This window comes from Rattus rattus, chromosome 11 (assembly GCF_011064425.1).
Source record: "Rattus rattus isolate New Zealand chromosome 11, Rrattus_CSIRO_v1, whole genome shotgun sequence".
Classification (NCBI taxonomy): Eukaryota; Metazoa; Chordata; class Mammalia; order Rodentia; family Muridae; genus Rattus; species Rattus rattus.
The window spans coordinates 72,043,223-72,066,396 of NC_046164.1; the positions used below are offsets into that span (position 1 = coordinate 72,043,223).

General features: G+C 46.0%; 2 protein-coding genes across 7 annotated transcripts in view; both read left to right on the forward strand.

Annotated features, from left to right (window-relative positions):
* The window catches only part of Prr14l (proline rich 14 like), a 60,292-nt gene extending 52,584 nt beyond the window's left edge, over positions 1–7,708 (forward strand). For all 6 annotated transcript variants that reach the window (XM_032917133.1, XM_032917129.1, XM_032917128.1 and 3 more), the window contains 2 exons: positions 4,771–4,842; positions 5,929–7,708. In XM_032917133.1, coding sequence (XP_032773024.1) covers positions 4,771–4,842; positions 5,929–6,229 — 373 coding nt within the window. In that variant the 3' untranslated portion in view covers positions 6,230–7,708. The remainder of the gene's footprint in view (positions 1–4,770; positions 4,843–5,928) is intronic.
* A 7,905-nt stretch (positions 7,709–15,613) lies between these two features.
* The window catches only part of Pisd (phosphatidylserine decarboxylase), a 49,611-nt gene continuing 42,050 nt past the window's right edge, over positions 15,614–23,174 (forward strand). Inside the window, exon 1 of the mRNA XM_032915928.1 lies at positions 15,614–15,697. Coding sequence (XP_032771819.1) covers positions 15,633–15,697 — 65 coding nt within the window. The 5' untranslated portion in view covers positions 15,614–15,632. The remainder of the gene's footprint in view (positions 15,698–23,174) is intronic.

The window sequence follows — 23,174 nt, forward strand, 5'->3', positions numbered from 1 at the left end:
GCTCAGAATTCCCCAGACAAGATCAGAGAAGGGAGAAGGGAGTCCTCTTACAGGCTTCGGCCTTTTTTTTTTTTTTTTTTTCCCGGAGCTGGGGGACCAAACCCAGGGCCTTGCGCTTACTAGGCAAGTGCTCTACCACTGAGCCAAATCGCCAACCCAAGCTTGCCTTAATTAGCAGACTTTTCCCACAGTAATGAAGTCCAGTATTGTGCCTAATATATGCTAGTAAAGAAATCTTAAAAAAGAAAACATTTTTTTTTTTTTTTTTTTTTTTTTTTTTTTTTGGAGCTGGGGACCTAACCCAGGGCCTTGCCTTGCCAGGCAAGCGCCTACCACTGAGCTAAATCCCCAACCCCAAAAAAAGAAAAACAAATTAGAAAGGACAGACAGACAGTAAGCTGAGCGTGTCTGGAACTCTGAGAAGGTGATGAGCACCAGGGTGAAGCTCGAGGCGGTGCTCTAGTTCAGTGTTGCAGTGACTTTTGTTTCTGTTTTAATTAAACTAGAGACTGGAGAGATCGCTTAGCAGGTAAGGACATGTTCTGTGTTTCCCAGCGTCCACATTGTTACCTACACCCACCTCTAACTCCAGCTCCCAGGCATCTTTGAAATCATCAGACCCTTCACTCACATGTGCATACCCCCAAACAGACACATACGTATAATTCAAAAGAAACAGACTGGAGAGAGGGCTCAGCAGTTAAGAGCACTTGCTACCCCAATGGAAGATCAGGGTTTGGTTCATAGCACCTACGTAGCAACTCACTGTTTTTATAATTCCAGTTCCAGGGGATCTGATGCTCTCTTCGGTCTCTTTGGGCACTGCATGCACATGGTTCACATACATCATGCATTCAGGCAAAACACATAAAAACAAAGGGAAAGAGAGAGAGAGAGAGAGAGAGAGAGAGAGAGAGAGAGAGAGAGAGAGAGAGAGAGTTGTAAAAATTGATGTGTTTGTTGAGATAGTTCAACAAGTCAAATCATTTAGTACGCAAGCCTCATGACCTGAATTCCATCCCCAGAAACCATGAAAATAAGAAAGGAGAGAATTGACTACAAACCAACCAACCAGAGCCTCTCCGTCCTTGCCTCCACATGTGCACTGAGGCACAAACAACCTCCCCCTTCACACAGGCACACATGCAAGTTGAAATTTAAATTGGGAATTAATTTTAAGCTAGGTGGTGGGGGCAGGTTTATGTAAGTTGAGGGCAGCCTGGTCTACATAATGAGTTTCAGACCTTATTCAGGCCTACGTAGTGAGGCCCTGTCTCAAAGAAAGTAAAACAGAAAGATTTGCATACGATGCTGGTGGCTCATGCCTAAGTCAGCACGACTGGGAGCCGGGCAGATTCCAGGATTGAGGAAGCCGAGCTGTGTTGTGAGCTGGTTTTCTGTGTGTCTGTTCATGTTCCAGCCCATCATCCGTCTTGGGGCTTTAGTCTTTAGAGGTCTCAGGACCATAGGACTGAACATACCTGTTCTCTAAAGATGTCTGGGAAGGTCACGTTTGGGAGGTTTGGGTTTTGTTTGTGGTTTGTTTTGGGGAACAGGGTCTTGTATAAGATGGCCTTGAACTTCTGATCCTGTCTGCGCCTCTGACACACTGTGATTACTGACATGTGTCACCAAATCAGTGTTATATGGTGCTAGGGATGGAACCCCGGACTTTAAAGCAAGCACTCTCCTGTGTGCGCTTACTACATTCTCAGCCCTGGGTTCCGTTTACAAGCAGTGCAGTTCCTTCCTTCGTTTGCATTTATTTATCAATAATATTAGCACACGGTTGTCCATCATGATGGATTAGCTAAGCCACCGACCTTCACAGTAGTCAAGCCAAGTCCCAGTTTGTGGGAAAACAAACGGTGTCACCACCCTCGTCATTGTCATTTCTTATATTGTCTGTTGAGATGGTAAACTCTCCCATTATTGATCTGGCTGTTTTCCTAGTAGGCCAGACAAGCCATGGCTTAATGAAGGACCCTTGGAACCAGTTTGATCTTGCTTGTGCTCACTTGACTGTAGTAGAATGGCTGTCAGCAATGCGGAAGTCCATTGATTGTACCACATCTCTACCTTCATTCATCTTCCCTTTAAACTCCATTAGGGGCTCCTAGTTATCTAAGCTTTGTCTGCGTCTTGTTAGGGTAGGGTTGTTAGCGTGTGCTCGCGATACGCCTGTCTGTCTGCAGAGGAAGTGTCCCTCTGCTCTTCACTGAGTGTTCCTCGACCACGCTATGGTCTGAATGTCTGAGGGGATGATGGGAGACCCACAAGTGTGCACAGCTAGCTGTACCAACAAGCCAAGCTCTGTCTCTGTCACTCCCTGAGGTCCTATTTATGCCCTCCAAACATCACGTGTCCTTCACGTGCCCTGTCTCAGAACAATCAACTCAAGTCCTGGAAGCAACAAACTACAGTACAACAACAGAAGACTTCTGGTGCGGTTAGCTGGAGTTAGAGATCGCTGAGAGCTACCATGTGGGTGCTGGTGACTGAACCCCGGCTATGAAAGAGCAACAAGGGGGTTGGGGATTTGGCACCATATATTTCTTTACTTACATTTCAAACATTATTCCCCTTCCCAGTTTCCTGTCCATAAGCCCCCATTCCCTCCCCTGTTTGTATGGTTTTTAAAGATAGGGTTTCTCTGTGTAGCCCTGGCTGTCCTGTGACTAGCTTTGTAGACCAGGCTGGCCTTGAACTTAGAGACCCACCTGCCTTCTGCCTCCTGAGTGCTAGGACTAAAGGTTTATATTCATTAGATTTTATACAAGTTGAAAATGTATATACTGAAAAAGATCTTCACACACATTTGCGTCACTTTTACTTATGGTTGCCTAAACCTGGATGTGAGCAGAGTGTACTTTAGCAGGGACTGGATAAGCCAGGACAAGCAGACAACATTTAAGTCATTGCTAAAACAGACATTACTCTCAACATCCCAGCACTAGGTTGCGGTAATCAAAAGCTTGAGGCTGATAACCAGAAGACCTGAGTGCAGTACCCAGAACCCAGATTAAACATGCCAGCTCTGGTGATACAAGCTTAGAATTCCTGAACTGAAGAACCCGGTGCTCCCCGGCGCAGCTGGCCATCTAGTCTAATCCATGAGCTGAGAAGGGTTCTGAAAAGAGGTAGACAGGGTTCCCAAGGATGTCATCCAAGGCTGTCCCTATTCTACACATTAAAACAAAGTAATTTTAGAAAAGCCAGCAACATGGCTCCAGGTAAATGAAACTGGTGGGCGGAGTTTGGTTTCTGAAACCCAGGTGGTAAGAGGAAAGAACTGTCACAGGTTATTCCTGTACCTACAGACACACACACACACACACACACACACACACACACACACACACACACACACAAATACATAAATCATAAATGGAATCTTAAATTTTTAGACCAGTCTGGATCACAAGGGAAACACTGTCTCAAAAAAAAACCAAACTGTACTTGCGTAGTGTGTGCACTGGAGGAGCCTTAGCATCATAAATTGAATGAGGAAACTCAGACAGGTGCTTGAGCAACCCTGGGCAACATAATAGGACCTTGTTTCAAAGGAAAATATACTTGAAAAAATGACTGTACATTTATTTATTTTGTATGTGGGCACACATGGTATATTCTCTCATGTGGATTCTGGTGTTGAAATCAAGTCATTTGTTAGGTTTGATGACATCACAGTTATCCTCTTAAGCCATCTCACTTGTTTCAAAAATGAAATAGACTTGGATCCGAGTATGGTGTCTCACTTCTTCAATCCCAGCACTCAGGAAGCAGAGCCAGGCAGCTCGCTCTCCCTGAGTTTGAGGCCAGCCTGGTCTACATAGTGAGTTCCAAGACATCCATGGCTATGTAGAGAGACCCTGTCTCAAAAAACAAAACAAAACAACAAAAAACCTCGAGGGGCTGGAGAGACTGGAGAGATGGCTGAATTGTTAAAAGCACTGGGTGTTCTTGAAGAGGGCATGGCTTCAAGTTTCAGCACCTACATGGTAGCTCACAACTGTAGCTCCAGTTCCGGGGGGTCCATCACCCTCTTCTGACTTCTCCAGCGCATGGTGCATAGATCTACATGGAGGTAGAGCACCCACATACTTAAACCTTAAAAATAACCCAGGGACTAGCTGTGGTGCTGCAGGTCATTAACCCCAGCACTCAGGAGGCAGAAGCAGGGGAATCTCTGAGTTCAAGGCTAACCTGGTCAACAGAGGGAGTTTCCAGGATAGCCAGAACTACACAGAGAAACCTTGTCTTATGGATGGATGGATGGATGGACGGACGGACGGACGGATGGACGGACGAATGAACCAGCTCACTCAATAAAAGTTCACGTGCTCATGAAATTTCTGCCAGTCACTAAGCCCACCATTTCCAAGCCATGAAGAATAGAAACAAACCAGTAGCTGGTTTAGCGATGGCGCACTTGTCCCAGCGTTCACAAGGACCAGCACTGCCAATGGAGAGAAAGCAGCCGGTGCAGGCTGGTGCATAGAACCCCAGCTTTCGGGGGAGGTGGGAGTGTCTGACTGGGCTACCTAGCGAGATCTTGTCTTATAGAACCCAAAATGAAGAAGAGGAAGGTGCCGGACACAGCTGGTGTGAAACTGTAGGAGAGTGCTTTCCCGGTGTGCCAGGGCCTGTGTTGTTTCTGCAGCTCTAGTGGCAGGAAATGGCATGAACAGTTTTTTTTTCTTTTCAACTTAAAAAAAGTGTGAGTGTGGCAGTGACAGCAGGAGTGAGGATTGTTTCTTCTCTTCGCAGGTTAAAGAAGAAGGAGTTTAGTTTAGAGGAAATATATACAAACAAGAATTACAAGTCTCCTCCTGCGAGCAGGTACGTCCTGGGCTGGGCTCAGGGGCGGTGCTGGAATGACTGATGCCTCTCACCGTTTTGGGGTAGAGAGGCATTTCCACTCAGCTCTACCCAGTATTGAGTGGACTTTTGTTGTTGTTTGTGGGGCAGTCTTATCATGCATGCTTGGCTAGCCAAAATTTACCGATCCACCTGCTTCTGCCTATGGAGAGATCTGAATTACAGGTGGCTGGCCCAGTATCCAGCCCAGTGCTGGACTTTAGAATTAGCTAGAATTGGGGCCTGGGTTTTTGTCAGTGATAGGAAATGTCTGTGTGCTTTGCATACGTCTTGATGAATACACTGCCGGGTTTCATCTGGGCTTGTAGTTGCTGCTACAGCCATGATCTCAGCCCAGATACCGATGCTGTGTCACTTGGTGTGCCCTGGGTCTAAAGTCAGTTCAAAGCAGGGATGGGTACTAAATTGCCTGATTTGGATTGAAGGAAGAGAGTCCTGGTATTTTATTCAGGACTCTGGACATGGGCTCTGCCTGGAAGGCATTTCTTTCTAGAAGGCCATTCGTTGCAGCATTGCTAGGTAACCTGAAAGGTTAAATGAAACCAAGCTTCAGGGTCTTTTGTAGGTAAGAGCCCCATGTGCAGGCAGTGTGTGTTGTTATCGTTGGAGGTATGCACCACCTGTTAACAAATTCTAGGTCTACTCAAATCAAATTGCCTCCCTGGTAGTTGGGACTGCAGAATTGTACCACCATACCTGTCTTTCCTTTTTTTAAGACCATGCAGATATTGTAGCCCGGGCCCTTCATGTGTGTTAGACAAACGTTCTATAGCTGATCCCAGCCACCAGTTTTCATTTATTTTTTACTTTGTGGTTTGCGAGCTAATAGCTTTGCTGACAGAAGGAAACCATAAATCTGTGGTAGAGACCCAAACTGCTCATGGAGTTTAAAAAGTTGTAACTTTCCACTTTGTGCATGCGTTCCAACCACACGTGTGCTTTTGCTCATGCATACAAACAGCAATCGGCCGCAGTACACAGTTGAGTTCCCAGGCAGTGCAGGCAGCTTTGGGCTGTTGGTGAATCCGATTTGTGCTCTGTCTCTAGGTGTTTAGAGACCATCTTTGAGGAACCCAAAGAACGAAATGGTACCCTGATCTCCATCAGCCAGCAGAAAAGAAAGCGTGTTCTGGAATTCCCGGATTTTACAGTCCCTCGAAAGAGACGAGCTCGAGGTAAGGTGAAGCTGGCCGGCAGCTTCACCAGGGCCCAGAAGGCAGCGCTGCAGACTCGAGAGCTGGACGCTCTTCTGATTCAGAAGCTGATGGACCTGGAGACTTTCTTTGCCAAGGAGGAGGAGCAGGAGCATCAGCCAGCTGCTGAGAACAGTTCGGGGTCTCTACTTTGAACTTTTGCAGTTCTCCCTGGAAGAGGTTCCCTGATTTTAGCCCTGTGCCCAAACCACTCACGATGCCCAGCCCATGAATTTTTACTTATTTCAAGGTGCAGCCTTTTTAGAAGCTGGTGAAGAAGGGCCCTCTAATTCTACTGCTGAGTATAGAGCCTCAGGAATGCTCCCTTTCCCTGGGAATGGTCCTGACTGACATCAGGCACCTCCTGCCCATCTCCCACACAGGTGGAAAAGCCACACATCTTAAGCAACACTAGGAATCTAAGGACTCGGTGTCTGTGCGTCCACATGAAAGTTCCTCTCCGTTTATGGTGCTGCTTGCCCAAGATGACTTAGAAACCTGGCCTGGGGGACCTGGCTACCTGGCCTGTGTGTTCTCGCCAGCTTGTTCTGGTGATTGAGAAAGATGAACTGGTGTGTCTCCTCACTCTGATTCTGCCTGCCCAGGACCTTTATTCTGAGAGAATGTGTGTTTGCGTGTTTGTGGCTTTCCCCCGTCTTTTCCCCTCTGTGACTGTGGGTCACTGGTGCCAGAGGAGCCCGTCCAGGCCCCGACGTAAGCTGCACTTTTTAATGTTATGGTGTTGATTATTTTCAGTTTTTCTTTTTTGTTTTTGTATTATTGCTGCATGTTTGGGGTCTCTAAATGTGATTTTAAACCATTTTGTAAGACATTGAGGAGAAAGACAACACATGTCTTAGGAGAATCTGTGACAGGCATTGATCAGCACAGGAGGGGCAGTGTTCCATTCATGTGTTTCAGGCAGCCCCTCCCCCTCCGGCTTTCATGTAGCTCACTAGAGGAAGCACTTTTTCACCCCCCCAGTCCTGCCCACTGAACTCGCAGATCTGTTGAGTGACATGCATAGAAGCAGATTTCTCTCATAACCACTAAAAACTATAAGGTGGAGTGTGGTTTTCTCTGAAATGTTGGTATATGATGAAGTTAGGATCAGTGGTGTTAGAGGCTGGCCAAGAGCATTTTTAGCTGCTTGAGTGCCTGGTTCTGCAAAATCCTAGAGCCAGCGCTCTCTGAGAGTGCCTCATGTACTCTAGTCCTTTGTCAAACTTATTGGAAATCTTTGCATGCTAGAAGAAGCATGCTTTCTGGTTTGTGCCCAGAGGAGTCTGCAGGCAGTAGGCTGCTGTAGTCTGAGCACAGGCCCTCAGAGCTCACCCTCCCACTGTCCTCACCGTGCTCCCTCCCCTCCTCGTGTTTTCTCATCCCAGTGTATCTCCCATTCACTCTTCACACCTAGCACTCAGAGTTCAGAGTCCAGATTGCTTGGCTGATGGGTAAGACGCTCAAGCTAGCTGTGAACAGCGGCCATTTCTTCCCATTCTCCTGGCCTGGTCCAGGGACATTTCCTGTCTGTCTGGAGAGAAGTGAGCAGTGCTGTCCGGGAATGTTAGCCAGTGCTCCTAGGATTCGTTCATTCCCCATCTGTCAGTGGCCAGGGAGGAGGGGTGCCAGTTCAGGGTTTCCCCATGTGTCAGTGGCCAGGGAGGAGGGTGCCAGTTCAGGGTCTCTCTGTGCCTGTCCTTTGCGGTTGGTGGTCTGGGCCACCCTGAAACAGCAAACTGGACACGAGCAGGTGAGAACGTGCCATGTCCTTCACCTCCTCAGCTGTTTACATAAGTTAACACAAACCTGCTTGTCTGTGGAGACTTGAACATGACTCCAGAACATTCGAGGAGAGCAGGCTAGTTTGCATGCTGGTCCTCAGCAATGTGTGCAGATCCCGTTTTACACACATTGTCCCGACCACGAAAATGTGGCCTGTGTTCACCTGAATCTCCCTCGTTAGTTACTTAGTGCTTCTGAATTCTGTTGCAACTCGGAATGGGTGAGTTACACATGGCCCCTTCTACAAGTACATCAAGACATTGCACATTAGACAGCTTGCAAGCTAGTGGGCAGTAGACGGCCATTCGTCAGTTTTACCACATGGTCACTGGGGCATCCGGACTACCCAGGAGGCAAAAGGTGGGGTGTGCACAGCTGGGGCACCACCAGCGAGACAGACCTTCAGAATCTGTCCCTGGCTGGTATGGCATGTAAAAGGCTGGAAACGCTGGTCGGACTGCCAGCATCTCGAAGCACAGGACTAGAGAGACCCAACTCCATCCTTGTCCTGGGAATGGAGGAGGGAAACTGCCTCAAGGTTCACCGGGCCTATCCAGACTCAGCCACACCCGTCTTACCATTATGTTTCCTAATGGTCACCCAGCCTCAGCAGCACCTTAGTTAGTGTCCTCGGACCCTGTGGTCACTGACCGTGACTGGAGGTAGTGGCTGCTGGCATGTAGACTGGTTCTGTAATGGGAATTGGTAGACTTTCTGAGGATGGGGACTTCCCACCCAAGTGACTGAGAAGCTTCTATTAAGCACAACGTACTTAGCTATAGCTCGCCTCCAGAAGTTTAGTGTTTTCATGATTATGGGGAAAGAAGAAAATCTCAGGTCCAGCCACATTTCAGACATTTTCTTGGCCACCTTTCAGTCTCGCTAGAGCAGCCTCCTCCCTCCCACTAGTGCCTGTCTTTTTTTCCTCTCCCTGCCGTCAGGTCCCATCCCGCCTCTCTCCCCATCCATCTAGATGTACCTCATCACCTGTTGAAGCAGATCGTGTCTGTCTTTCCTGCTGCCCTTACTGTAAGAGCTGACTGAGGGAGGTGCAGTGGGAAGAGATGTAGCTTTTGCCTTACTCGAGCCTGAAGAGCTCAGAAACTCATGCTGTGAATCCTAAACTTAGTGCTCCTCCAAGAGCTGTGAAAATCATGACTTTTTTTCCCCCCCACAATTTTGCCTGAAAGGGTCTTTTGTGAGGGCTCCAGAGCCAACCTGAGGTCAATTCTAGATCCCACTCTCTGGGCATCCTTCCCCTGGGCGTATTCTCTGCCCACCAGGCTGAGAGCAGCAGCAAGTCTGCAGGACTGTGGCATGGCAGCAGGTCCAGGGCTGCAGTGCAGCCAAGGGGACACGGCCCTTGATCTCCCCAGGCTGGGGCTCTGTCTCCTCTGTACCATGTGCGTTAAGATCTGTGCAAGATCAACTTTTAGGTCGTGATACTTTCCTCCTGGTACCTGGGGGCGAGGGGAGTATGCGGTTGGTGCTTTCTTTAATATCTTTAGTTTGTTTCTATAGCTTTTCCCCTGGTATCATGAAAAGGGCCTTTTTAATGACCACGTTGTGGGTGGCTGTATCCAAAGCATAAATAATTGGCCAGAGGTATGGAGTGTCCTCACCTGGATTCCTGTCAGGAGAAGGCTTCTTTCCTGGACTGAGCTTCTATCTAGACTGGCTAGGAAGGAAGACTTAAATTTTTTTTTCAAATCACAATTAATTAATATTCCAATTTAGCCGCACTTTGTCCAGCAAAAACTATCTTGGTTGTGAAGCTGGGGTCCTCGTTTATCACCATCCAGCCCAGCATGCTAAAATCTGAGGCTTGCTCTGTCTTTATAAGACTGTCTGGTGTTGGTTGGGTTTGAATTTTCAACAAGAGGCCCCTTGAGCTGGGATCTGGGCCAGTAAGTTGCTGTCCCAAGTGTTCCTGTATTATCATGGCTAATAGTTCAGTGAAATGTGTCCATCTTTGGTAATGCTAGTATACATGATACTCTACAGTTCCTTTTCTGTTTGATAGTTTGTGACTCTAAATGCCCACTGTTACATTAATTAATTTATGGAAATAAATTTTTCTTGAAAACCATTCAGATAATCGTCAAGGCTATTTTGTTCCTTAGGGCTGGGTAGTAGATTGGAATTTTACCAGTAATGTTCCAGGCAGATTAGACGTGCTCCCACCTAATAGGTGTGCTTGCTGCTCCTGTGCCAGGACCTCCCTCACATTCCCGCATGCTCACCTCCATCATCACCCAGATCTGTGCATTCCCAGATCATTGGTCTTGAACGTGGTCCCCTCCCATTCCATATCTGCTGCCCGCACACCCCAGAGCTTTTTGCTATGGCTCCACCTCTCTGTGCTAAACTGTAATAAAAGCTCTTCAGGATCAGGACCTTGTATTTTCTTAGCTCTAGTCCCTTCTGGTCTCTTTGGTACCTAGAACAACGTTTGGTCATTTACAGCTGTTCACCGCCTAAATATCACTTTGGTCAATAAACTGCATATTACCATAAGATGGTAATAGAGCTGAACAGTTCCTGGGGCCTAGTGAGGTCACAGCTGTGACGATGTGTATTACTCAGGTCTTGGTGTTGGTGCAAACAAGCCAGTGCATTGCCAGTCTTGTAAAAATGTAGCACAACTGTGTACAGTATACTTGATAGTGCTAATAAATGACTCACTGACCGATGTAAGTCTTTATTGTATTAGAGTACACTCTTGTTTTTATTTGTCTGTCTATTTATTGAGGAAGAATCTCACCATGTAATCCTGGCTGGTCTGGAACTCACTATGTGGCTGGCCTCGAACACACATACAGATCTGCTTGCCTCTGCCTCCTGAGTACTGGGATTATAGGTGTGTACACATGAACTCGGTGCCTGCAGGGGCTCGAGGTAGCAGGTGGGGAGCTGGAGTTGCAGGTGGTTGACATGGGTGCTGGGAATTGAACTCGGGTCCTCTAGATGAGCAGTACATGCTCTTAACCCACCTCTTTAGCACCACCCCTTTTTAAAAGAAGTATTTATGTATATTTGCACAGCTGTAAGGGCACTGTGTGTGCACCGTGGAGTCCAGAAGAGGGTGCTGGGTGCCCTGGAACTGGGAGTACAGAAGGTTGTAAGCTGACATTTGGGTTCTAGAACCCAAATCTGAATCTTCTGGTAGGAGCACCAAGTGCTCTGATCTGCTGAGTCTTCTCTCCTCTTCAGAATAACTTAGAGTTGATTCTCTGCTTTCACCGTGGCGGTTTTAGGGACTGACCTTGAATCTACTAACTTAGCTGCTAGTATCTTTCTATGGAGCCATCTTGCTGACCCCACTTTTATATTTCTTTAAAACATAATATACTATGGTGTGGATTAGTTCAGTTTGGTAGAGTGCTTTCTAGCAATCAAGAAATCTAGGTTTGGGCTGGAGAGATGACTCAGTAGTTAAGGGTACTGACTGCTCTTCCAGAGGTCCTGAGTTCAAATCCCAGCAACCACATGGTGGCTCACAACCATATGTAATGAAATCTGATGCCCTATTCTGATGTCTGAAGACAGCTACAGTGTACTTAAATAAATAAAATCAATTAAAAAAAATAAATCTAGGTTTGAGCCCCAATACCACATTAACCAGGTGTGGTGAATACCTGCAGTTCCAGCACTGGAGAGGTGGAGGGGTCGGCAGTTCAGTGAGCTTTGTCACCCTTCTGTTCCCTACTGCTCTCTCCTTTTCTCTCTCCCTCTGATACTGCATAAAGAACTCAATCCAAAGGGGTTGGGGATTTAGCTCAGTGGTAGAGCGCTTGCCTAGGAAGCGTAAGGCCCTAGGTTCGGTCCCCAGCTCCAAAAAAAAAAAAAAAAAAAAAAAAGCTGCTTTCGGGCTGGAGAGATGGCTCAGTGGTTAAGAGCACCCGACTACTCTTCCAGAGGTCCTGAGTTCAATTCCCAGCAACCACATGGTGGCTCACAACCATCTGTAAAGAGATCCGGTGCCCTCTTCTGGTGTGTCTGAAGACAGCTAAAGTGTAATTATATATAATAAATGAATAAATCTTTAAAAAAAAAAAAAAAAAAAGAACTCAATCCAAACACCGTGCTTTATATTTAGCCTCTAGGGTATCATTAGTATTTGTATCGTCATTGTTTGCTGAGGCCCACATTAGAAAAGCTGGTCTCAGCCTATGGCCCAGGGAAAGGTGGCCAAATAATTAAGACGTGTAGTATGTGGTGGCTACGGTGGCAGTGGCCTTTATTCCCAGCAGTTGGGAGGTAGCTGGATCTCTGTGAGAGCAAGGCCAGCCTCGTGTGCAGAGAAACTTCCAGGACAACCAGGACTACACAGAGAAATTCCATTTCTAAATAAATACATGTCCGGAAACTCCTGAGACAATTAAATGCTTCTAAAGCCTGCACCTGAGATAAGTGAAAACACTTGATATGAAAGCTTATAGTAGCTGTACTTATCATTTTTCACACTGTCTTAGTTAAGATGTCTAGTGCCGTGGTGAAACACCGTGACCAAAAACTCGGGGAGTCAGGCTTACCTGACTTCCATATCTCAAGTCATGCTCAATGGGAGGAAGTCAACTCAAGCAGGGCTGGAACCTGGAGGCAGGAGCTGAAGAACAGGCCATAGAGGGGTGCTGCTTACTGGCTTGCTCCCCATTGCTTATTCATCCTGCTTTCTTACAGAAGCCAGGACCACCAGCCCAGGAATAAGCACCACTCACAATGGGATGGACCCTTCCCCATTGATCACTAATCGAGAAAATGCCCTACCTGCCTGCCTACGCATGAATTAGTGCTAGGTGGGTATTATCTCAAAAAGGCGTTGAAAAATGAAATTAAGTTAGGCATGGTGAGTCGCACCTATAACCCTGGCACTCAGGAGGCCAAGACATGAGGATCGTGACTTTCGAGGGCTGGAGAGTTGGGTCAGTGGTTAAGAGCATGTACTGTCCTTCCAGATCTTGTGGAAGCATTTTCTCAACTGATGTTCCTCCTCTCAGATGACCCTGGTTTATGTTACGTTTGACATAAAACTAGCCAGCATGTACACTGATTTAAATATGCAAGAGTGCACACATTATGGAATTACATTTATATGAAAATTAAGAATAGGAAAGTCATTGGGACAGAAAGTAGATTGGTGTCTGCTTCCGACTTGAGTGAGGGCTAGGAAGGGACATAGAAATCATCACTGATCAGTACGAGTTTTCCCTGAGGTATGATTAAATGTCGTAAAAATGAATGCTAATGCTGGCACATGTGTGTATATATGAAATCCAGTGGATTTACACTTAAAACGCATGAATTAGTGCTAGGTGGGTATTATCTCAAAAAGGCGTTGAAAAATGAAATTAAGTTAGGCATGGTGAGTCGCACCTATAACCCTGGCACTCAGGAGGCCAAGACATGAGGATCGTGACTTTCGAGGGCTGGAGAGTTGGGTCAGTGGTTAAGAGCATGTACTGTCCTTCCAGAAGACCTGACTCTGGTTCCTAGCACCCATGTCAGGCAGCTCATGTACAACTCCAGCTCTGGGGGATGGAACTCCTCTGGTCTCTGTGGGCACCTGCAAGCATGTGACATATTTCCACACAGATACATAATTGGAAATAAAACAATGATATTTAAGAATGTAAGTAGGGTCTAGAGAGATGGCTCAGTGGTTAAGAACACGGGATGGTTTCTCTTACAGAAGGCTCAGGCCCAGTTTCCAGCACCCACAGGATGGTTTACAACTCCAGTTCCGGGAGATCTAACCATACATGTGTGTGGTGCATGCACATATAAACAGGCAAAACATACACATTTAATAAATAAGTAAGTAAAATGTAATTTGGTCATGCAGAAGTAATAAATAGAAAAATAACATGCTTAATAGATGCCAAAAAAAGGTCACTTTTTAATTTTGAAGTTCTGTTAGCTTTTGTTGTCCCTGTACTTTTGCTGTTAGAGTCAAGAAGCCATTGTCAAATCCAGTATATAAAATTCCTCAGGGGTTAGAGAGATGGCTCAGTGGTTAAGAGCACTGGCTGCTCTTCCAGAGGACCTGATTCCCAGCAACCACACTAAGCAGCTCAAACTCCCTATAACTCCAATTACGAGAAAAATCAATGCCTTCTGGCCACAACCAGCACCTACACACATTCATTTTTTTCTTTATATATCCATTTTAAATTTAAGGTTTATATGCATGGGTGGTTTTTTCTATTTTTTGAAGAAATATTTATTTTGTTTATATAAGTACACTGTAGCTGTCTTCAGACACACCAGAAAAGGGCATCGGATCCCATCACAGATGGTTGTGAGCCACCATGTGGTTGCTGGGATTTGAACTCAGGACCTCTGGAAGAGCAGTCAGTGCTCTTAACTGCTGAGCTATCTCTAGCCCATGTATGGGTGTTTTAACTGCACATGTGTCTGCTCACAACTTGCATGCCTGCTGTCCTCAGAGGCCAGAAGAGCATGGGATCTCCTGGAATTGGAGTTATGGATAGTTGGGACACACCATCTGGGTGTTGAACCGGGTCCTCTATAAGACCAACTAGCACTCTTTTTTTTTTTTTTTTTTTTTTTTTTTTTTTCGGAGCTGGGGACCCGAACAGGGCCTTGCACTTGCTAGGCAAGCGCTCTACCACTGAGCTAAATCCCCAACCCCCAACTAGCACTCTTAACCATTGAGCCATCTAACCACCTTCTTTGCAAAGGTGGTTTTAGTTTTGCTCCTTTAAAAAAAGGTACATACAGGATATTTATTCCATGTTTTTTAAAGAATTAAAACCAGTTTTTTGTTTGTTTTTGTTTTTCTTAAAACAGGTTCTGGGTAGCCCAGGCTGGCTTGGAATTCAGGACACTCCCTAAGTGCTGGGACTCCAGCGTTATTTTGAAATAACATACCTCAATCTTTTGAATTACAACACTCAGTTCCATACCATATTATGTTGAGTGTGTTTCCTTTTCGGGCTCTTGAAAAGTATGACAAAGGGAAGTGTCTGATTGAATTACCAAACTTGTGACTTCTTAGGTTCTCTTTAGTGGCTTTGGTGTTCCAGAGGTAATCTAAAGCACTAATTAGCTTATCAATCTGGTGAAGACAACTGTGTTTAGCAGAAGAAAAATAAGGGCTGCCTTCCTTCAGTTTTTGGATCCAGGTTCAGTCATTTGTCTAGGGCCTTAAAAGGGGGGGGGAAATGTTCAGGTCATGGGTTTTGACGTCAGTGATGCAGAAATACTGAATTTTCTATCGTACAATTTGTGAGCCCTTTGCGGGGTTAGTATGCCCCTTGAGAAAGTTGCTTAACCTCGCTGGTAATAGGCAAGGGCTGGCTACGGGTCTCCAAGTGAGCGCTTACAAAAAATAAGTCCGTTTTCCACTGAAAATCCGTTTTCCCCTCGTAACTGGAAAGAACAGGAGAAAGCACCATCACACCAGGATCCTAGTTTGACAGCTTTCCGTATTTCTTACATAAACCCCTCGCCTCTAGAGCCCCATCAATGAGATGAGTAGAATAGGCGCTCCTCTCCAGGGAATCCAACGCCTACGTCTGGCCTCCGAGGGCGCCGGCATCCAGGTGCCTCGCACACACAGCGTGACTGAGCATAGTTGTGCCTCAGATTGTTTGGGTGAAGGAGCGGTGTATCCCATCGACCCGGCGCGCAGCCGGGAAGCAGTACGCAGAAGCTTCCGGGCCCAGCCTTCCAGGTTCCTGATTGGTCCGGTGACGACAAGGGCGTGCGTGAGGGCGGAAGGGGGCGTGTCCACCAGGAGGAGGCGAGATGGCGGTGGCTGGGGGCCGCGGGTGTGTTCGCTCGCTACGTGGAGGTGTGCTGTGGCGGAGCAGGTATGGCCAGGTGGGAGGCTGCTGGGGCAGGGGTCAGCACAGGTCAAGCCAGGTTCTGGGGAGAGAAGCCATTTCTCGTCGTCCGCTTGCCGCGAATAGGTCTGATTGGAAGGACACGGAGCCACCTTTCCCTCGGCTCAAGAGCAGGTGCTACCAGCCACCGCGTGGACTGTGAAATGAGTCCGGGTGTGGCCTAAAGGGTCTCGCCAGTTCTCTCCAACTCGGTGGAAGTGCACAGGGTTAGCCAAACCCATATTATGCTGCCTGGTGGTCTCTAGAGTGGAAGCAGAGTCGATCTCCTTTTCTCAGGTGTTTGCGCTCCTACCAGGGATGGTGTAGCCTGGAAGAAGAGCACAGCTGTGCAAAGCGACTTTTACCTGGGGCTTCTAAAGCTTTGAGGCGAAGGGATTAGATTTCTTTATCTGAAAAGTAAGTGGTGGAATTGTGGTTCTTATCCTGATAAACCTAAAGGTCTAGGTTCCATAAGTTCCTAGGCTGCTACAAGTGGGAGAGACATGAGGGATCTTGTAAGTGACTGTTGATATGTGTTTGTTTGTTTGTTTTGTATTTTGTTTTTTGCCTGTTCGAGACAATTTCATTAAGGTAACCTAGGCTGGCCTCGAAGTCACAGCAATCCTCCTGTCTCAGCCTCCCAGGTGCTTCCCAATGACAGGCTTGAGCCAGCTGTTTATTCTTTTTTGAAGGGTGGGTGGGGAGTTGAGGAGTTCTTAACCCGAATGAGAGAGAAGAAACAGTTCTCAACTTGGCTGAGTTACTTACTAGCCAACCTACATACTTACTTCTTTTTGGCAAAGAGGACTTCTACCTTTTTATACTGTGTGTGTGTGTGTGTGTGTGTGTGTGTGTGTGTGTGTGTGTGTGCACGGCCGCATGTGTGTGCTTGCAGTTGTCCATAAGACCATCAAGAACTTCCTGGAACTGGAGGAATTACAGGTGGTTGTGAGGCATCTGACATGGGTGCTGGGAACTAAACTCTGGTACTCTTACACTGAGCCATCTCTATACCAACATTACTTAATTAAGATTTGTGTGTGTGTGTGTGTGTGTGTGTGTGTGTGTGTGTGTGTGTGTGTTAATGTTTTGCCAGCCTGTATTTCTGTGTACCCATGTGTGTGCCTGTACCCATGAAGGCCAGAAGTGAACATTTAGTCCCTAGAACTGTAATTACAGATGGTTGTGAGCCACCACGTGCTTGCTAGGAATTGAATCCAGGACCTCTGGAAGAGCAGCCAGTTCTCTTAACCGCTGAGCCATCTCTCCAACCCTGAAGAATTTTAAATGATGGTAAAAAGGATGTGCCTCATTCACCATTAAAAAATGAAAAGCAAAAGAGCCATATTTAGCTGCCAGTGTAAATAGGCAAGACTGGGATTTGGCGCAAGGGTGGAAGGAGATAAGGATCTGTCTAGAGCAGCAGTTCTCAACTTGTGGGTTGTAACTTCTTTGGCAAACCTCTGTCTCCAAAAATAATTACATTACAATTCATAAGAGTAGCAAAATTATAGTTATGGAGTAGCAACAAAAATAATTTTATGGTTGGGAGTCTAAGTCCTAATTGTAAGATGTAGAAGAAAGCTTCATGTTTCGTGGAAGTTTTTCTTTTTTAAAAACTTATTTTTTTGTGTTGAGGTGTTTTGCCTGCAGACGGACAGTGGCCCACAGACACCATTGGATTACCCGGGATGAGCCATCATGTGGTTGCTTCTAGTCAAACCTTGGTCCTCTGGAAGAACAGCCAGTGTTCTTAATCGCTGAGCCATCTCTCCAGCCCTGAAGCTTTTTAGACGAATGATGTACAGTAGTAGGAGAATAACATCTTGGGTTGTAACCTAGTGTCAGGCTCTTTTTCTTTTTCTTTTTTTTTTTTTTAAGATTTTTATTTATTTTAAATATGTGAGTACACTGTAGAGTGAGTACACTGTCACTGTCTTCAGACACACCAGAAAAAGGTTTCAGATCCCATTACAGATGGTTGTGAGCCACCATGTGGTTGCTGGGAATTGAACTCAGGACCTCTGAAAGAGCAGTCGGGGCTCTTAACCACTGAGCTACCTCTCCAGCCCCAGGCACATTTTCTAAATGTGTCTGATGAGAGTGGATAGGGTGATGACTCCTTTGGGGATACTCTATCCTTAGAATTCATGTGGAAAGCTGAGTTAAGTGGTCCTCATCTCTAGTCCCAGTACACATAGATCGAGATAGGAAGTGAGGACAGGCATACTCTGGGAGCTCAGGGCTAGAGCAAGAAGGCTGCCTAATCAAGGTGTAAGCAAGAACCAACTCCCAAAAGTTGTCCCCCCTCTCTCTCTTCCAGACCATCCTTGGCGACGTCAGGCGTCACAGACTAACCTGGGTTTTATATAAGACTGTTTCTCTCATTACCATCACCAAACTGCCAAAAAGTGTAGGGATGGCTGGAATGTTTAGTAGAGATAGAGATTAGCCATTAAGCCCCACTGTTATGCTTATTTCATAATCAGAAGGAGGAGGGGGTTGAGGCTGTGAGAGCTGTAGTTTTTAAACAAGCACCCCAGGTACTGTCTGGAAAGTAGTATCTTGGTAGTGGTGCCTTATGCAGGACTTGTAATTAGGAATACTTATGGTAGCCCTACCACTTTGGCACAGCAACAGAAAGGGAAGGGTGGAGACATGAAGACTGCAGTGATCTGGCTGAGGGCAGCAGACAGCGCTCAGCTACATGAGGACCTGCGCTGTATTCCCAGAACCTCTGTACAAAAGAGGTTTCATGGTTTGAGCTCATGATCCCAGTGATGGGGGTAGAGACAGGTAGATTCCTGGAGCTTACTGGCTAGCCAGTCTAGCTTACTCAGTGACCTTCAGGCCAGTGATGGACCCTGTCTCAAAAAACAAGATGTGTGTCTGTAACCTCAGCACTCAGGAGGCAAAAGCTGGTGGGTCACTATGAATTCAAGACCAGCCTGGTTTACATAGTGAATGCCAGCCAGCCAGAAATATATCTACTCAGACCCCATATCAAAACTAACACAATAACAACAAAAAACAAAACAAACCCAACAAGTATTTGGATGGATCATGGGGAATGAACCCCAAAGTTGACCTCTGATCTCCCCATTCTCATGCATAAACACTACCCACATACATTATTTAATTTACTGATTAATTAATTTGCAATTGGCCTTATACTTAAGGAACTTACAGTTTAATGAACAAGGGTAATACTTTGCTAAATATTTCAACATCAAGTACAATGATGGATAAAGCTTTTCAAGAGACCTACCAGTTCAGCTTTAGAACTCTCCTAGCTTTTGAAAGTAGGAGGGAGAAGTGAGGACTATAGTTAAAATGTTAGTACCCATGGTGATTTTAAAAACATGTTAGAGGGTTACAGAGGCTGCTCAGTGACTAAGAGCACTTGCTGCTCCTCCAGGGGATCAGGGCTACATTCACAGCACCTTCGTGATAACACACAACCATTTGTAACTACAGCCACACAGCCACACACACAGGATCATGACAATCTTCTGTAAAAATTAAAGATGTACAAATTTTTGTCTCTGGGCAAAGTGTATTGCCCTCCTGGGCTGTCTGTGAACTTTTGTGGAAGTAAAACTTAAAAAAAAAAATAAATAACTTAGGTGGGACTGAAGAGTTTGCTCAGCCTTTAAGAGCACTTATTCTCACAGAGAACCTGGGTTTGGTTCCTAGCACATGTATGGTGACTTGTGACCATCTGTAACTCCAGTTCAAGGGATCTCACCTTCTTTGGTCCTCTGTGGGCACTGTACCCATGTGGTAAACAGACATACATGTCGAGAAAACACAATAGAAAAACATTTTACAACTGGAAATAGGAGGACATTGGTAATTGAAGATAATCTACTATGAATCCCAGTGTGTGCTGATTGAATATCTCTTTTAAAGTCTTGGGTTACAGAGTTGCCTCACTGGTTGAGAACACTGGCGGTGCAAACCTTTAAACCCAGCATTCAGGAAGCAGAGGCGGGTGGATCTCTGAGTTCAGGCTAGTCTGGAATGCAGAGCAAGTTCCAGGACAGGCAGAGCTACACAGAGAAATCCTATCTTGAACAGACAAAGAATATGAATGTTGGCTGCTTTGCAGAGGACACAACTCCCATTCTCAGACTCACATGACAGCTCACTCACCATCTGTCATTCTAATTCCAAAGAATCTAGTGCCTATTTTTTTTTTTTAATTTATTTTATTCTGTGTATATGAGTTACACTGTAGCTGTCCTCACATACACCAGAAGAGGGCATCGGATCCCATTACAGATGGTTGTGAGCCACCATGTGGTTCCTGGGAGTTGAACTCAGGACCTCTGGAAGAGCAGTCAGTGCTCTTAACCGCTGAGCCATCTCTCCAGCCCACCCAGTGCCCATTTTTGAGCTTCTCAGCAACCATCCATGCAAATGGTGCATGCACATCCATGCAGGCGAACACTCACATACATCAATAAGTAGTCTTAAAAGATCTTTTTATGTTCATTGGTATTTTACCTGCATGTGTGTCATTAGAGCCCCTAGAACTGGAGTAACAGACAGTTGTGAGCTGGATGTGGGTGCTGGGAATTGTACCCGGTCCTCTGCAAGAGCAGTCAGTGCATTCAACCGCTGAGCCATCTCTCTCTCCATCCCTAAATATGTTCTTAATGCCATTACCTTTTGTAATAGCCACGTGTAGACAGGCAGCAGGCCCTGGACCAGAGGTTTTATATGATGTCCTTAACTGCTAATGAGTTTGGTTCTGATTTTACAACTGAAAGAACAAGGCTTAGAATTTCAAAATTTCCTGAGGTTGCACAGGATTTGCGCCAAAGCCAAGTGCTTAATCTCATTTTATTTTTACTTTCGTGAAAGGATCTCATTGTGTTCCCAAGCCGGGCCTTCTGCCTTAGCCTTCCAAGAGCTGATTACGAGTTGTGTCACCACACCTGGCTTTAGTAGCACGCATAAGGATGCACACCCTTGGTTCTCTGCAGAAGAGACACCTGATCCAGCTTTTCTGTTCTCTCTGGGCCTTTTTTTTTTTTTTTTTTTTTTTTTTTTGTTTTTTTTTTTTTTCTTTTATACTTTTTTTGTATTTCCCCAGCCCCATTTTTTTTTTTTTTTTTCAAAACATTTATTTAATGTTTATGGTGTTTTGCCTGCATGTATGTCTGTGCACCCCATGCCTTGTGTGTGTGTGTGTGTCTGTTTTGCCAGCCTGTATATCTGTGTACCCGTGTGTGTACCTGTACCCATGGAGGCCAGAAGTGAACATTTAGTCCCTAGAACTGTAATTACAGATGGTTGTGAGTCACCATGTGCTTGCTAGGAATTGAACCCAGGACCTCTGGAAGAGCAGCCAGTGCTCTTAACCACTGAGCCATCTCTCCAGCTCCTGAAGAATTTTAAATGATGGTAAAAAGGATGTGCCTCATTCACCATTAAAAAATGAAAAGCAAAAGAGCCATACTTAGAATCCCTCGAAACTGTGGTGACACAGGGGTTTGAACTGCCATGTGGATACTGGGAATCAAACCCAGGTCTGTCCTTTCTCATTATCTGTATTCAGCCCTTTAGAAGGCACACTCTACCTTCAAAACATGTCCTAGATGAGTGGTGTTTGCATACTCTTTTAATCTCAGCACTGGAGAGGCAGAAGCAGGACTGGATCTGTGAGTTTGAGGCTAGCCTGGTCTACGGAGTGAGTTCCATGACAGCCAGGGCTACACAGAGAAACACAGAAAAACAAAACACTTCCTAGTCTGTCCGTTTCTTGTCTGTCACTTTCCAAACAATCCCATACCATGAATACCCACAGTACCAATTTTCTTGTTTGACTCTTGGCACTCTGTTGTCAGCTTGCCACAGACACACAAGATAGTCTTTTCAAAACAGAAGACCAGCCCCTCTGCCTTGCCCACACATCATGCCTGTTTCGGTCTTCTTGCTACTCTGTATGTAGCATTTCTCTCTGATTTTTAGTACTTGCTGTCTGTCCTACCTACCATGTGGATTACAGCCATGTGGTTTCTGTTTGCAACTCTGAAACACCATGGCCAAAGCAACTTGGTGAGAAAAGTGTTCATTCTGCTTACTCATCAAACCTAGGACCATAGCCCAGTGATGACTCCACCCACAATGAACTGGGCCCTCCCATATCAAACACTAAGAAAATGACCTTCAAACCTGGCTGCACCCTGATCTTATGGAGACATATTCTCATTCTCCGTCTCCCTCTCCCTCTCCCTCTCCCCCTTCTTCCCCTCTCCCCCTCCCCCCCTCCCTCCTTCCCTCTCTCTCTCTCCCCCAGGGTTGGGTTTCTCTATAGACCTGGCTGTCCTGAACTGACTTTGGAGACCAGGCTGGCCTCAAACTCACAGAGATCCACCTGTCTCTGCCTTCCAAGTGCTGGGATTAAAGGCACGCACTGCCACTGCCTGGCTGAAGGCCTTTTTTTTTTTTTTTTTTTTTTTTTCGAGCTGGGGACCCGAACCCAGGGCCTTAAGCCGCTAGGCAAGCGCTCTACCGCTGAGCTAAATCCCCAACCCCTGAAGGCCTTTTCTTAATTGAAGCTACCTTCTCCCAGATGATTCTAGTCTTGTGTCAACATAAAAGTAGCCAGCACAATTGACCCCTTGTCACCCTGACGTACGAGTACCTCACTGCTAAGCCACAACTCTTGTCTATTCCCATGATTACACATTAATATTGGTGTTCATATAAAGCATTTTACAAACTTGAAAAGTCCCATAGTCTACAAACTTCTTTAAGTTCAACTTCTTTAAAATTCAGTCTCTTGCTGGGCCATGGTGGCACACACCTTTAACTGTAGCTCTCGGTGGCAGAGGCAGGTAATCTCTCAGTTAAGGTTGGCTTGGTCTACAGAGTGAGTTCTAGGACAGGCAGTGCTACATAGAGAAACCTTGTCTTAAAGAATCAAATCAAACAAATAATTCAGTCTCTCAACTGTAGGTTTCTGTAAAATAAAAAAGAAAGTATGTTAAATACTTCCTTACTTCAAGAAGAAAGACTCAGGACATAGTCACAGTTGGAACAAAGCAAACCCACTCTCCCAACAGTGTAACTACCTCACTGTCCAATGTCTGGTATCCACTCATGATCTTCTGGATGACTCCAGGGCCCTAGGTCACTTGTCCAGCTCTGTCCTCTAGACCCCAGCTGGCTCCACTCCAATGCTGCTTCTGTTGTTGGTTGACATTCCGTTGTGCTGGCATCTCACCAGTGGCCTCTCCTGGGCTTTCCTGGGACTCCAGCCCTGCCACAGTACTAGGCCTCCATGTCCCCTTCACGTTTGAAAACCAGTACCATCTGGGTGACTGTACAGGCTGCACTGGAACATAGCTTCTGTGTGCTCACCCCAAGGGAACCCCGCAGAGAATTTCATCTTAATAACTGATGCTGGTCTCTTCTCAATCACCGCTGACCTCTTGGCTGTAGCTCACCAGCA